At 35.5% G+C, this 16,146-nt stretch overlaps 3 protein-coding genes across 29 annotated transcripts; 2 read left to right on the top strand and 1 right to left on the bottom strand.

Moving 5' to 3' along the window:
• On the top strand, window positions 1-2,521 carry LOC108662263 (probable disease resistance protein At1g61310). The gene is made up of 2 exons (XM_018121525.1): window positions 1-1,918; window positions 2,487-2,521. The coding sequence occupies exons 1-2, from the start codon at window positions 566-568 to the stop codon at window positions 2,511-2,513; spliced, it is 1,380 nt and encodes a 459-aa protein (XP_017977014.1). The 5' UTR covers window positions 1-565; the 3' UTR covers window positions 2,514-2,521.
• On the top strand, window positions 2,515-12,351 carry LOC18600324. Of its 27 annotated transcripts, none has more exons than XR_001928103.1 (13): window positions 2,515-3,106; window positions 3,861-4,310; window positions 4,431-5,171; window positions 5,992-6,825; window positions 6,993-7,442; window positions 7,591-8,004; window positions 8,179-8,685; window positions 9,223-10,065; window positions 10,860-10,933; window positions 11,053-11,114; window positions 11,217-11,358; window positions 11,547-11,888; window positions 11,963-12,351. XR_001928103.1 is itself a non-coding variant. In XM_018121523.1 (11 exons), the coding sequence occupies exons 1-10, from the start codon at window positions 2,525-2,527 to the stop codon at window positions 11,873-11,875; spliced, it is 4,899 nt and encodes a 1,632-aa protein (XP_017977012.1). In that variant the 5' UTR covers window positions 2,515-2,524; the 3' UTR covers window positions 11,876-11,888; window positions 11,963-12,351. The 27 variants fall into 27 exon arrangements, 2 of the variants coding, with proteins under 2 accessions (XP_017977012.1, XP_017977013.1); XR_001928102.1 differs by having other exon boundaries at window positions 11,088-11,114; XR_001928109.1 differs by lacking the exon at window positions 11,217-11,358 and having other exon boundaries at window positions 10,815-10,933; window positions 11,088-11,114; window positions 11,794-11,888.
• Window positions 12,494-13,427, bottom strand: LOC18600325 (histone H2AX). The gene is made up of 2 exons (XM_007030694.2): window positions 13,138-13,427; window positions 12,494-12,896 (listed from the first exon to the last, which is right to left on the bottom strand). The coding sequence occupies exons 1-2, from the start codon at window positions 13,336-13,338 to the stop codon at window positions 12,675-12,677; spliced, it is 423 nt and encodes a 140-aa protein (XP_007030756.1). The 5' UTR covers window positions 13,339-13,427; the 3' UTR covers window positions 12,494-12,674.

Consider the following 16,146-nt stretch of genomic DNA (forward strand, 5'->3'; position numbering starts at 1 on the left):
CTCTTCTATAAACCATGATGGGCAATGAAAACAGATTTTATTTGTTTAATAAAATCTCATGACTTAAGGTGAGCCTTTGTTTGTACTTGAACGGCCGTGAAAAGCTGCGTGCCAGTTTCATAAAACCCAGTCAGACACAACGTTTCTGCTCAACTCATCCCTTTTACCTTACTTTAGCGTCCTTTGCTCTTCCATTTCTCAAAACCCTTTTATTTTCTTCCTTTGATCTTCGATTCTCTTTTCCTTTTCCTTTGTTTTTTTGGCTTGCTCCGTTGTTTCTTTCTCATCTCTTTTCCCTTCACCTCAAGGTGTCGGCTTCTCACATTCCTCTACTTTCCACCCAATAAACCAGAAACCTTTCACTTTGATTCTTAGTTGCCTCTTTCTTCATAGCTACAGCTAATGGAGAAAACCACCGTTTCCAATTTCTTACCATTCTGATTATTTGCCTTGCTCATATCGTTTATTGATATATTCGTCTTGCTGTTTTCATTTTTGGGTCTTCTCGATCCCCTGTTGTCTACTTCTTCTGTCATTTGCTTTGCTTTTCTGTTGAATTAAAAAAATGGAACCTATTCTTACTGGTGCTGCTGCCAACCTTTCTTCGGAAGCTGCAAAAGGCATCTTCCAAGATATGAAACGTCATATCAGATATGTAATCATTTACAAGAAAAATGTCGACAAGTTTGAGGAGAAACTTAAGATGTTGATAGCAAAAAGAGCAAGTCTGCAGCAAGAGGTTGATGCTGCAGACAGGAACGGGGAGAAGATAAAAGCGGACGTCCAACATTGGAGCAACACAGTGGACAAGGTAATCAATGAAGATGTGAAGAAAATGAAGGATCTTGAAGACAAAGCAAAGAACAAGTGCTTCATTGGCTTGTGTCCCAATATCAAGTCTCGCAACCAGCTTAGCAGGAAAGCAGAAGAAGGTGTCGCGACTATTGACGACCTTATCCAACAGTGTCAATTTAACGGAGTGGGATACCGTGATGTTCCAGAAGCTATATTGGACGCATCTCCTAAAGACTTTGAGACCTTTAAATCAAGAGAAAAGGTTTTCAACGATATCATGGAGGCTATAAAAGACGCTACTATCAACATGATAGGGTTGTATGGGTTGGCTGGTATGGGCAAAACATCACTAGTCAAAGAAGTTGCCAGACAAGTCCAAGAGCTTAAGTTATTTGATTCGGTGGTTACCGTAATTATGACTCAGACGCCGGACATTCAGAACATTCAAGATCAAATTGCAGAGTTGTTGGGTCTAAGACTTGAAGACAAGAGTACGGTTGTAAGAGCACATAGATTGTGCGAAAGGTTGAAAAAAGGGAAGAAGGTTCTTGTTGTTTTAGATAATGTTTGGAAGAAATTGGACCTCGAGGAAGTTGGAATTCCATTTGGAAACCAACACAAGGGATGCAAGATATTGTTGACATCAAGAGATCAAAATGTTCTCTCCAATGGGATGGATGCTGAGAAAACTTTTTCAATTGGTGATTTAGACGATGAAGAAGCTTGGGACTTGTTTAGGAAGATGGTTGGGGATAGTGTTGAAAGTGCTGAGTTGCGATCTACAGCAATTGAGGTAGCCCAAAGGTGTGCAAGATTACCGCTGGCCATTGCAACAGTTGCAAGGGCATTGCGAAATAAAAGTTTATTTGCTTGGGAGGATGCTTTACGGCAACTACAGAGGCCTTCCTCAAGCAACTTCACTGGGATATCCGCTGACGTATATTCAGCTATAGAGTTGAGTTACAATCATTTAGAAAGTGATGAACTTAAACAAACTTTCCTACTTTGCACTCTACTGCGCCATGATTCAAGCATTGATTACTTGTTGCAATGTGCGATTGGTTTGGGTTTAATTAATGGTGTCAGCACCGTGAAGGAAGCACGGAATAGGTTGTTAACACTGGTGAGTAACCTCAAAGCCTCTTGTTTGTTACTTGATAATAACCTCAATGACCGTTACTTTGATATGCATGATCTTGTTTATGATGTCGCCGTGTCAATCGCTTCTAAGGACAATCATGTCTTTGCATTAAACGAGGAAGTTCTGGAAGATTGGCCAAATGGAGAGAAAATGAACAAGATTTATTTGCGATATCCTAGTATAATTGGAGAGCTTCCTTCCGAGTTGAATTGTCCAGAGGTTGTTCTTTTCATTTTCTTTAGCGAAGATCTTTCCCTCAAAATGCCACCTAGCTTCTTTAACGAAACAAAAAATCTTAAAGTCTTAGATTTGAGTGATATGCAATTTTCTTCTTTACCTTTGTCAACTTGTCTCTTAACAAGCCTTCGTGCATTGTTCCTGAATCGATGTGAATTGAGAGATATAACCAGTATTGGAGAACTTAAGAATTTGGAAATTCTTAACCTTTCATATTCTGATATCAAAATTCTACCTAAGGATATTGGGCGACTGGTTAAATTAAAACTGTTAGATTTAAGTCATTGTACTAAACTCAAAATAATTTCACCAGGTGTCTTATCAAGCTTGTCTAGATTAGAAGAATTATATATGGGTGGCACCTTTATTCAATGGGAAGTAGGGGGACATGCCAACCAACGAGGCAGTATTGCTAGTCTTGCTGAATTGAATACTCTGTCTTGTTTGACCACTTTAGAAGTCCATATTCCTGATGCCGAGGCCATATCAAGGGGCTTGCTCTTTAAAGAGTTGCACAAGTTGATCAGATACCAGATTTTCATAGGAAAGGAATGGGAATGGTTTGGTGAGTATGAGCATTCAAGGACTCTGAAACTCAAGTTAAGTACAAGTATTGATCATTTGGATCATGGAATTAAGTTGCTATTGAAGAAAACTGAAGCTTTATATTTAGATGACCTTAAAAGTGTCACGATTGCAATGCAAGAGTTCAAAGATGAAGAAAGCTTATCGCATTTGAAGAATCTCCATATCCAAAATGATTCAGTGATCAAATATATCATTATTGATAATGGTATAGTTGATAAAAATGAATTTCTTCAATTACAATCTTTGACACTTCAAAATCTACCTCAGCTCATTAGTTTTTGTTCTGAAGATGAAAACGGCTCTACCTCCAGGGTTCAAGATGAGTTGCCTCTATTTAGTGAAAAGGTATTTATTACTTTTCATTTTTCACTCATTCTAAAGCATATGTTGATCTCATTTATTAGTTTCTTAAAATTTTCTTCTTATGAACAGCCAACGTTCTCAAATGTTAAATTAGTATTATTTTAGAATCTCTCTCCTTCGCTTTTTTGCTAATTGATCTTCAATATCTATTATGAGTAAAAACATACATTGAATATCTATTTTAAATTTGACACTCTACAATCCGTTTATAAAAATTGTCTAGTGCTATACTGATCCTTTGTTAAAGTTTTATGCAAGAGCCTAGCATAATTGTAAGATGAGTGAGGGCATAGTTAGAGATCTTAGGTTTGAGATTTTGTTCATGCAGATAAATAAATTTCAATATATATCTACATTCTAAAAAAAAACTGATGCCTTCTCCTCCATTTAAAAAAAACAGGTTGCCACATTGTGTGAAAGCCATTTCCTTTTGTTTCCATTTTTCGCTACCATCCACGATTGATAAACCGAACCATGTCATAGTGCCCATTTCAAAGCCTGAACATCAACAAAACCCACTTCAGTGATTGTTTAATACATTAGAAATCACTTCTCCGTAAAATGGAAGTAATTATTTCTCCTGAACTCAGTTGCCATTGAATTGGCAAACCCATTCCTTCCTTTTTAATCATAGAATGTTATGTAATTATGCTAAATAAGCTAGTCTTTCTTCTGTTGTCTTTTTCTTTTTTTTTTTTCACACAATTTTTAATCTAGATTAATTACTTGTCTGCAGTCGTTGTTCCCTTGCTTGGAGAATTTGCGGTTGTCCTCAATTAGTGTTGAAAGGATATGGCATGATTCTTTCTGCAATCATGAGAATTTGACAAGTTTGATCATCGAGAATTGTGGCAACTTAAAACGTTTATTATCATTTTCTATGTCTAGGAAGCTAGTGCATCTCAAATGCTTTGAGATAATTGGATGCAAGTGCCTAAGAGAGATAATTTTTGCAGAGGATATAGAGGAAGAAAGCAAAGATACGATTTTATTTCCTCAATTAAACTCTCTAAAGTTACAAGATCTTCAGCATCTCATTGGATTTTTGTTAGAACGTCGGAATATTGAATTTCCGTCCTTGAAGTCACTAAAGATAGAGAAATGCCCAGAACTAAAGGGGTTCATATACGAATCTACAATGGAAGGGAGCCAAAATTTTTCTAGTCAAGTTCTCTTTGACGAAAAGGTAGAGTATTGTTAGCATTCTTTATTATCCATGTTTTCCCATTGCCATGCTTTTGGCCTTGATTATAGGAACAAATGCTTCTAAACATTTCATTAATTGGCATGAATTAATTACATACAGGTTGCATTTCTTAGTTTGGAGAAAATTTCTATTTCCAAATTGAGAAACATGAAGATGATATGGAAGAACCAACTCGCTGCGAATTCCTTTCACAAACTACAGGAAATGGAAGTTGAAGAATGTGACCAGCTACTGACCATTTTTCCATCTAATATGTTGAGAGCATTTCAAGGACTGCAAACTCTAACAGTTCATAAATGTGTTTCGGTAGAAGAAGTATTTGAAGTCGGAAGCTCAAATATGGAAGAAACAGGTGCTGTCACCAGTCAACTAAGAGAGTTGCATATTTGGCATCTACCAAGCCTCAAGAATATTTGGAAGAATGATCCCAAAGGAATTTTTACATTTGAAAATCTGCGGGTAATAAGTGTTTGGGATTGTTGCAGTCTGAAGAATGTATTTCCAGCCTCAGTAGCCAGAGTTCTTCCACAACTTAGAGATCTTCACATAAATGATTGCGGAGTGGAAGAAATTGTTTCCAAGGAGGAAGGATTGGAAACAACTGTCACTTTCAGGTTTGATCAAGTATGCTACCTTCGTCTTTGGCAGCTACCAGAACTCAAATGCTTTTACCCGGAGGTACATACGACAAAGTGGCCAATGTTAAAAAAGTTAAAAGTATTTGGCTGTGACAAAATGAAGATATTTGGTACAGAACGTCTCAGCATCTCAGATATGGCTAAAGTCGATGGACAACTTGAGTCCACTTTAATCCAACCACCGCTTTTGTTGGCTGAAAAGGTATGCATGTGCCTCCACCTCCACTCTTTCTCAACTGATTAAGATGCTAACGTGTACGTGAAAATCAATTTAACAGGCCCTTGTAATGTACTAGCTATATTTCCAACTTTTTATTAACAAACTAGAGTGCCAAAAATAAACATCATTTTAATCAAATGTGATCTTACAAAAAATCATTAAATACAACAAAATCAAATTTTTATTATTGTTATTATTTTTATAGGAAATTGCATATGTCAATGACTAGCTAGTTGAATTTATATAAATTAAGTGGTATGTAATACTTTAAAAAAAAAAAATCACTTCCATGTTTTGATTTCACTCACAAATACAGACGATAACTTCAAATTTGCTAGTTTCAAAGAGAAAAAGCAAAAAAATAGTGTTACATTAAACATTTAGTCACTTAATGTTTCAAAAATTTCTATTTAGTCGTTCAACTTTAAAAAATTCTTATTTTGATCACTTAATTGTCTGAAAAATGTTAGTCAATCATTACCTTTTTTAAAGACAAAAGTCAACCATTGGCTTCTAACAATTGAATGGTAAACATTAACTTTTACAAATTTGATAACCAAATTGTGATTATTCAAAATTAAATGACCAAAATAAAATTTTATGAAAAGTTAAGTGACTAAATGCGTAATAAAAAATGGAGTATATATACCTTGTTTGAGTATAAATAAAAAGAAGTATTCCAAAGTTTCAAATGTAATCTGAGTGTATCAAGACTTGCGCAATAATTTTTATTAGTACAATAATTTTTGCATTGTTGAAAGAAGAACATTGACTCCAAAACTGTTACTTTATTGGTTTTCAGGTCATCCCTCAATTAGAAAAATTGTCATTAAATATTGATGACATTAATGCAATGATAAGTGATAGTCAATTTTCAAGAAGCCTTTTTCGTGAAATAAAAGTTCTTAGGGTGTGCAACTCTGGTGATGAATCTGTTGTTTTCCCAATTACTTTCCTAGAAAGATTTCAAAATCTAGAAAAGCTTGTGGTGATTTCTTATGAATTCAAAGAGCTGTTCTGCGATGAAAGAGATAGTGGTATGGAGACATATGCTGGGACACTGCCCACGATCAGAAGCCTAAAATTGATTTGTCTTGATAATCTCAAACATTTATGGAAGCAGGACGTACAAGTAGACCGCATTCTCCCTAATCTGGAAACTCTTCAAGTCCACCAGTGTGACGAACTTATTAGTTTAGGATCATCCTCAGCATCGTTTCAAAATCTCTTGACGTTGGATGTGTGTAGCTGTGGCGCAATGATATGCTTAGTTACATCTTTAGCAGTCCAAAGTCTGGCGCAACTCAAAAAATTGAGGATAAGACAGTGCATTTCCATGAAGGAAATAGTTGGAAATGAGGGTGATGAAGCAACATACAACATTAATTTCAGCAAGTTGAAAAGTTTGGAACTCTGTGATTTACCACAAATTACAAGCTTTTGTTCAGGCAACCATACATTTGGGTTCCCATCTTTAGAAGAAGTAATTATGAACAAATGTCCCGAAATGGAGATTTTCTGTAAGGGAGTTTTAAATGCGCCAATGCTGGAAAGAGTACAAGTAACAGACAAAGATGGTAAGGGACACTGGGGTGGTGACCTTAACAGCACTGTCCAACAATTGTACGCCGAAAAGGTACTTGCTCATTTTAATTTATCTAACCAATTAGTTGTCTTTGTAAGGCTTTTTTTGTTTGTGGATGCTTTTGTTTGCTTAATTTGACTTAGGGTTTCTATTTTTTTTTTTTTCGTTTTTGTGGTTACCCATGAACTTAATCGTTCCTTTTTTGTTGGATTTTGTAGGTTGGATACAAAGGAGTGGAGTATGTAGTACTCTCCGAGTTTTCTAAGTCAACAGAAATATGGAAAGAGAATCCTGAAGGAGTTTTCAATTTCGTAAATCTTACATATTTGGAAGTTTACAAGTGTAAGAGCTTGAAGTACATATTTACTGTTTCTATGGCTTTGGATCTTCTGCAATTGAAGGAGATAAAAGTAAGAAATTGCCCTATGATGGAGCAAATAATCACAAGAGAAGGAGCAGAGGAAGCATCAATCGTGTTGCCCAGGCTTCAGTCTATAACTCTTAGGTCATGTTCCAACCTGAGGAGCTTTTCTTTGGGAAGTATTACAATGGAATGTCCATCTTTGCAATGTATCGATGCAGTTAATTGTTCAAAATTGTTAGCATTGGCATCTACATTTGTAGGAGAGAAGGATACAGAGACAGTCGCAGCCTTTTTCAATGATAAGGTTAGTCTCTGCATGGTTTCTTCACATTTAAAACGTTTTTCTTTCCGAAGTTTAACTTGTTTATTTTGTCTGCTAATAATAGGCAAATTTAAATTCCATTATAAGAATCAAAGTAAAGTTTTTGATGCAATAAGGATTATGTATGTAGGTTGTGTGTCCAAATTTGGAGATTGTGCGACTATCCTCAATTGACGTTCAGAGAATATGGGATGACCAACTTCCTGAAATGTCTTCTTATGTTCAAAATTTAAAACAATTGACTGTCAGGGGCTGTAGAAATCTAGAAGAAGTTATCTTTATAGAAGGATTACCAGAAGATGGCATGTTGAGCCAAATATTCCCTAAACTAGAAATTTTGCAATTCATAGGCCTTCCCAAACTCGCAAGATTCTGCCATGGAAGTTACTTTGAATTCCCCTTGTTAAGACAGCTTATAATGAAGAACTGTCCTGCATTGAAGACATTCATCTCCGATTCTACGGTGACAAACGAAACTCTTATTTGTCAAAAAGCGAAAGGAAACAACTCAGATATTGATTCCCCTCCTCTCTTTAGTGAAAAGGTGATTACTCCATTTGTCTTTTCTTTATCACTCTTCTTTTCTTTTTTTTTTATGTATCCTCAAGTTTTAAATGTTTGATTCCCCTTTCCTTTGTTACATTTTTTCCTTGTTATTTAGTTGTTGAACATGAAGATCTATGATCTGCAATATTATTGACACAATCAATAAATTTAGCAGGTGGCTTTCCCTCAATTAAAGAAATTGGGAATCGTAGGGATGGCAAACTGCAGAAAGATATGGCCTGATCAACTCGTTGGTTATTCATTTTGCAAGCTAAATGATTTGTGGGTGTACGAATGCAATCGACTGTTGAGCATTTTTCCACTTAATATGAGGGCAAGACTCCAGAATCTAGAGGAGTTCCGAATAAGAGAATGTGATTCATTAGAAGAAATATTTGAACATGAAGTGCTCAATACCAACGACTTACATTCAGTGACTGCCACTCAATCCATTGCGGAAGAAACAACCACCAATTTTGTATTTCCTAAACTAACATACTTGGAACTTTATATGCTGCCCAGATTGAGGAGTTTCTGCTCTACGATACATACTACGGAGTGGCCATCATTAAAGGAAATGTGGATATATGGATGTGACAAAGTGGAGATATTTGCTTCAGAAAATATTCGGAGCTTTGGAGAATCAACAAATCAACAAGCCCTGTTTTGGGTAAATGAGGTATTTGAACACAAAACTATGTTAAACTTTTAAACATTTGGTATGCTCTTGATTTTCAATGTTGAGTCAAAACTCAATCAAATCCAGATGGATTTGCTTTTTTTTTTTTTTCTTATAATTCTCACAAGCATGTCTCAGTATTGCTCCAATATTGTAGCTTGCACATAAGATTTATGTTAAAATAACTATATTCACTCAATTAAGGTGTTCTCGTCTTGCTTAACTCATATAGATGCATCATATGGCACTTTTAGATTAGGTTTTAAGGAGTGTTTCGAAAAAGATAAATTAGATGAGACAAATTCATGTACATAAAAATTTGGTATTAGGCAATTTGTCAGAAAGAATTTTTCTATACAATGATATTCAGAAAACTCAAGCAATATAACATTTGAATTGTGTCTCCATCATTCTTATGTTGCATTCCCACCATAACATACACAGTGTGTCTCACTGTTGGCTTCAAGAGCTTAGTTTGTAGAATAAATGAAACATTGACATCTTTAACTTTAGTCTAACACATTTGTTAATTTCCAGGTTACATTTCCCAATCTGGAAGAATTAAAATTGGAGTGGAATGACATTATGAAAGAGATATGGCATGGACAACTTAGAGCAAACTTTTTCTACAAACTAAAAGTTCTTGAGCTCATTCACTTTCCTGATCAATCAGCTGTTTTCCCACATTGTTTTATTCAGTCATTACCAAATTTAGAAAAGCTTGCTGTTAGTGAAGCTTCCTTTAGTCATATATTCCATTTTGAAGGATTTGATGGTCAGAAAAATCATGCATCGGCAATCACTTCGTTGAATGAATTGGTGCTGTCTGAACTTCCTGAGCTAACACATCTTTGGAAGGAAGAATACCACCCCATACCAGCTTTCTGTGAACTGAGAACTCTTCAAGTGCGGGATTGTGGCAAATTAAAGATTTTAGCGCCATCATCAGTGTCTTTTGAAAATTTAACAACTTTGGAAGTTTCAAGATGTCATGGATATGTGAATTTGATAGCATGCTCAACAGCTAAGAGCCTAGTGCAACTCTCAAGAATGACCATAACTGATTGTGAGATGATAGAGAAAATCATAGCATGTGAGTCTGAGGAAGTGAAAGGAGACATTGTTTTTACTGAACTGAAGTATTTGCAACTAAGTTGTCTACCAAATATGGCTAGCTTCTGCTTAGGGGATCACAACTTGGAATTCCCTATCTTGGAGAAAATGATTGTGAGAAAATGCCCAAAGATGAAGATTTTCTGCCAAGGAGATTTAAGCACACCACAACTCCAAAAAGTGATATTGACAGAAGATGGAGATGAAGAAAATGGGCAGTGGGAAGGCGATCTTAAAACTACTATAAAACGGATGTTTGAAGAAGAGGTAAGTATCAATTTAAAAGTTATTCTTATGTTGCTTTGGTTTCTTATTTTGATTTTTCAGTAGCATGCGTTAGCTTTTCCTTGTCACCCCATACTTATTAAAAGGTTGCTCAAATGAGGAAACCATACTAATATGTAAAGTAAAGCTGTTGCAGAATTAATTAGTTCATTAATTTAGCATAGAGCTTCTAACTATTTTCCTTTTTATAATGAAAATTTACTATAAAACTGTAGTTTTGGTGCTTTTCATTAATTTAAGGAACTCTTGATTAATTTTTATGATTACAGAATGTCGAAAATTCTGAAAACCACTAAGTTTACCTTTTAGTTGCTCAAGTTGAAGAGGGAAATATTGTTTTTGTACTTGTGAGAGGCTACATGTTCCTTGGATTGAAGTGAGATGGTAAGTAGATCTTCTACTTCCATAATCTCCATTTTTCTACTTTATTTCCTTCACCACACCTGACTGCTTTGTTTTTGTCTCCTTCAATTTTGGATTGCCAATTAATTAATTTTTTTATTAATTAATTTGCAGAAGAAATAACAGGGAACTGGTTTGTTTAAAAGTGCTTGATCTATATACCCTTATCAATTTATTAATTTATGAAATTAAAAAATTATCACTTATTTTTTATTATCAATTAAATTATTTAGTAGGATTTGTAACATTGAAAATGTGAAATTGCAATTAGTAACAGGAAATATGGATGGCTGATACATAGTTGAAATGTATGAATGTGTAACATGAAGCTGGTCATTCTCTAATTGGATATTTGCTGGGGGTTCCTCCAAAAGGTTATAGAATACCAAGCATAGAGGAGTTGCAAGATGATAGATTTGCTACTGGAAGTGTAGACGAGTCTCTTCAAGTGAGTAAGAATATTGTTGTCATTACTACGCTTCATTAGTTTGTATTGCCTTACTGATCAAGAAAAGGAAATAGTTTGATGCTAATTTTATGTTATGATGGTAATGCTAACTTGCCAAGACAACTTAGAAGTTTTGTATATCTGCACCTTGCAGGCCAGTGCTCGTAGCATTTCACACAAGGTGAGAAGCTCTCTTTTTCTCCAGTTAGCTTCAACTATTCTGCAACTCTTGGGTTCTACCACTGTAATTGTTTGAGGGCCCTTCTTTGGTCTTGATGACTAGATGCATGCTGCACCCACATCATTAAGTTCCTAGGTTCGAGGGCTAACAGAAGAATTGACTGAAATCTCGTCTGAAAAGCACAATAGAAATCAGATAATAGATATGACTTGTAGGATAGCAAGAGATGAAGCAACTTCAACTGGTACTAATAAAAACTATTAACTATAGTTTGATAGTCTAACAGGAATAATTTGTTCATCTGTTCTTTTGTAATGCTTTTTCTTTTAGTATCATAGGTAGGTGATGACTAAGGAAAAGAAAATTATTAAAGAATGAAATGGTCTCCAAGTCTTTATGATATAAAATGCATGGAATTTGGTTTATTTGCAGCACTTCCACTTCCAAAATATCACTGAAGGTGAGGGAAGAAATGTAGGAGGAGATGAACCACAAGCATGCTAATATTGACATTTCATAGAACTCAAGCTTTGTTCCAAAGTCAGAGCCTCATAGGTACAGTCAAACAGAGTTCATTCTACAAACCTGAGACACGCACGCATACTAAGTGCAATGGTCTTATTAATCATATGAAGAGCATCACTCGCATCATATTTCTGCCTGATGCTATGCTTTGCAGACTCTGAACAACTTTTTATGAGTGGTCTTAGGAAGCCCAGTCGCTGAGCATCGACAATTGGATGCATAGAGGGACTCCATGATGATGTTGACAAGGTACATTCTTCTGCTCAAATGATGTTGCCATGAGGTATTTTTAGATTACTAACAGCTAAAACCTCCCACTAAAGGAAGCAGCTGGATAAAGTACTTAGATGGTTGGGTTACACTGCGATCAAGTTAGATGGGCTGCATCGAATACTATTACAATAGAAGATGCTGATGTTGGGAGGGAAATCGAGCTGGTTCGCAAGCTCTATCAGAGCATCCCTCAATCTGCTGTCCTTTGTGAGAGTGGCCTGAACAGTTGAAGAGTGGTTTCCACAAGCAAAAATTTCTTCATTTATTGCCCATGATGTAACTAGCATTATAATATTAAGCGCTGTCTTCTATACTTCATGTTCAAATTGCATGTAAGTTGGCTATGATTAAAACCTTTCAGTTCAACTTGAACTCTTAGATGGTTCTGTTTTTACATTTAGCATGATCCAATGAGCAATACATGAAGATTGTACAGTCTGCAAAATCATCTTGGTCCGTTCTTGCTCATCCAGGAAAGGAAATTCAAACAAAAATCATTGTTTTCTGATGATTTTTTGTACCACAGAAACTTGGAGACAGACCAAGGCAGATTACACTCCCAAAACAAGAGAGAAAGAACAGGAAAAAAGAACCATGTAAATTCAATAAAATTAACTTGATACATTACTGCTTTGCTCAAAAAGATACCATAAAAGAGCTCAAAACCCCAAAATCGAAGAACCCTAAAACTAAACCATCCTATATTATACAACTGTTCAAAAAAAAGCCCCAAAAACAAAAAAGGGACCAAGAAAAAAAGGCCTAAAACTCCTGAGAAGCAGATCCAATATCACCCTTGCCCTTTCCCATTTTCTTTGGAAGAAGGGTTTGGTGAATGTTGGGCAAAACACCTCCATTTGCAATGGTAACCGAACCCAAAAGCTTGCTTAGCTCCTCATCATTCCTCACTGCTAGTTGGATGTGTCTTGGAACAATTCGATTCTTCTTGTTGTCTCTCGCTGCGTTACCAGCAAGCTCTAGAACCTGAAGCGAGTAAAAAGAATTGAACTTGGGATTAGAAAAGGAGAACAGACATTAAAGGAAAAAAATGAGAGCTTGATTCAATAACGTAATGAACAACACCAAGAAAGGCATATTGAAGCAGATTGATTAACTCATCAAATAAATCCAAATTAAAACAGAGTAAAGAAAACCATTTCCAGATTAAAAAACAAACCCAATTTTTTTCAATAAGAACCCCAACCCCTAAAATAAAAAAACCCACCTCAGCAGCGAGGTACTCAAGCACAGCAGAGAGATAGACTGGAGCTCCAGCGCCGACACGCTCGGCGTACTTCCCAGCCTTCAAGAACCTCGCGATCCTCCCCACGGGGAACTGAAGCCCAGCCTTCTGCGACCTCGACACCGACTTCGATGACTTCGGCTTCCCTCTCCCTCCTTTGGTTGATGCTCCAGTAGAACTCATCTTCGAAAATCCCAAAACCCTAGATTTTGATTGTGAATTTGGAAATGGTGACGCGGAGGTGTATTGGAATGTTTGAGAAGAAGGGTTGCGGTGGTTAATATAGATGGGTTTGGAGGAGTTTGATTGGCGGAGTGCAGTGTCACGAGGATTGCCAACCTGGCACGCGTCTTTTTGGTTTTCGCGGGAAAACCATCCCTTTTAACTTTTCGAGTGTTTTGTGTATTGTTTAAGAGTTTTCTCGGTTCTTTGTCGGGTTCCCGTCTCGGTTTTGCCCATGACCCAATTTTCGCCCCGACCCAAAAGGAGCCCAAACTTATTCATAACTATCTTTTACCCAATCCAAAATATTGGGTTTTATGGGCCTCAAAAAGCCCAAAATTCCTGTTTCGTGCCCTTTTCACTTCTCCGATCTTCGTCGGGCTCTTGTCTTGGTTTTTGCCATGACCCAACTTTTACCACGACCCAAAAGGAGCCCAAAGTTTTTCATAACCAACTTTTGCCCAGTTCAAACTCTAGTTTTATGGGCTACAAAATCATTGATTTATGGGCCAAAAAAAGCCCAAAATAGAAATAAGAGATGGGGTTCACTTCACTTTGCAACTAGTAGGAAGCTAGGCTTTCCTTTCCTCTTTTCATAGGGGTCCTATTTCAGCACATGAGATTGTTGGGGTGGTGCCAAACCTCTTTTCCTTCTTCTTTGATGCGACTATACCCATTGGTTCTAACTATCTTAGGCATAAAAAAACACTCTTGTTTCTATGTTATGCTAATTACAAGTCATCATTTGTACACATTTTGACGTGTGAGGGATGTAAGTTTTTTAATCGAGTCGAGCTCAAGTGTTGACACTTGGATTATATCAAATCGGCTCGACTCGTTTACACCCCCAAGTAGTAGCATTGACACTTACATTATATCAACTTGGTTCAACTCGATTGATTTTTATCTTATTACCTTTAATATATGACAAATTTCATAAAGTAATTGTGACGAAAATTTATATTATTATATAAAGTTTTATTTTTTTTATATAAAAGAATGGATTTTGACATAAGAATTTTCCATCATAAAAGAAGAGCTTGGAATGTTTATATAATGTTCATTGATCATTACTCCACTCCAATGGGTCAAAAGTGCACCTTGATTGGTATAGCCAAAGGAAATACTTGATTTTAAAGATGTCCTCAACCTCAAGTTGCCAAATTTTCCACATTGCTTGCCAGCATAACCAATATGCATTGATCCCGAGCCTAAAAAGAGTGGCAAAAGCCCCATCAAAGAGATTCCTCTCAGGACAATTTTTGTCAATATTCTCCATAACAGCAGCTCTGTGTGCCCTCGTGCTTTATAAAACAAAAGGGGAGGGGGAGTTGATAGGGTTACTTTGTATTTTCTTCCTTCTTCCTCTCCTTACAATGAGCATGTTTTGGATTAAAAATCAGATATTTTGATGATTAAAATTTAAATTACGAAAATAGAAATATTTGATAAAATGAAATTATAATACATCTCGTCGTGTAACTTAATAGTTAGTAAATTCTTATATATACATTAGTACACAATCAAAGAACATTGCAAGGGAGATGAAATAGTTCAAAAACATTGGAGTAATACATAAAATCAAATACAAAGCGTAGCCTATGAATGTTTCATTGTTTCCATTGACACATGTGGGGAAAAAGAGAAAGATAAAACAAGTTAAAACTCTTTGGGGGTGAAAGAGAAAGATAAAAAAGGGAGGCATGAGAAGGTAGCCAAAAATGCAAAAGAGGCCAAAAGATATGAAAGGAAAAAGTGGGGAAGAATGATGTGGTTAAATTTGGTCCATTCAACAAACAAACATATCAAAGAGGGGAAGGGGGCTGGATAAATATTTTATTATAAATATATATACTCTCTCTCTCTCTCTCTCCACCCTTATGGAAAGAGGCTAAGCCACAAGAATCCAAAAACTGTTCCTAGTTGTTGACCCAACACCAATGCTTCCAAAACCATTGTGGACTGTGGGCTGCCTATAATAATAGTAAAAAGACCCCAAAGCTGCCCCTTTGACAGTGAAGTTCACAGACAATGACAGCAGAGAGAGATGCTAGCTGTTTTGTTTTTGCTCCATGAGTCATTTTTGCAATATTCTTTTCTCTTTTTTTTTTTTTTTGGGTTATGATTATTTTTGATGCAAAAGTGTTCCACCAGACCCAGAGCATTTTCTTTCTTTTTAGGATAATTACAAGGACAGTGTCACAGTTGGCAGTGCTCCAGATCGTTCATGATTCAACACGCGCTTCTCAATCTCTTTTTTTATAATATTATATACGTTACTAATATTAGTAATAATTTATAAAAATGATTAATAATACGCGCTTCTCATTTTATCATAGTAGTAGATTTAATCTATAGATCATAATTTATAACAATTAAATTTTATATCATTTAAAATTAGTATTTTTAATTCAATCATTAATAATATTAAAAAAAATTTATTATTTATATTGATTAGATATCTAATTATACTTATATGATATTTTTTTACTAATATTATATTGAATCAGATGGTATGACATTGAAACGAATGACATGATATTTTTACAATTTACACATAAAGATGCAACCCGATGACTTGAAGGCATAATTAAAATTTTGTCATGTTATTAAATTTAATGTCACATCAATAAAAATATATTATGAATTATGATCAAATATTATATTAATATAAATAACGAAAAATTTTTAACACTATTGATGATTGGATTGATATTGTCAATTTTAGAAAAAATAAAAATTTAATTGTTATAAATTATTATACATGAA

The sequence above is a fragment of the Theobroma cacao genome, chromosome 5 (assembly GCF_000208745.1).
Source record: "Theobroma cacao cultivar B97-61/B2 chromosome 5, Criollo_cocoa_genome_V2, whole genome shotgun sequence".
Taxonomy (NCBI): Eukaryota; Viridiplantae; Streptophyta; class Magnoliopsida; order Malvales; family Malvaceae; genus Theobroma; species Theobroma cacao.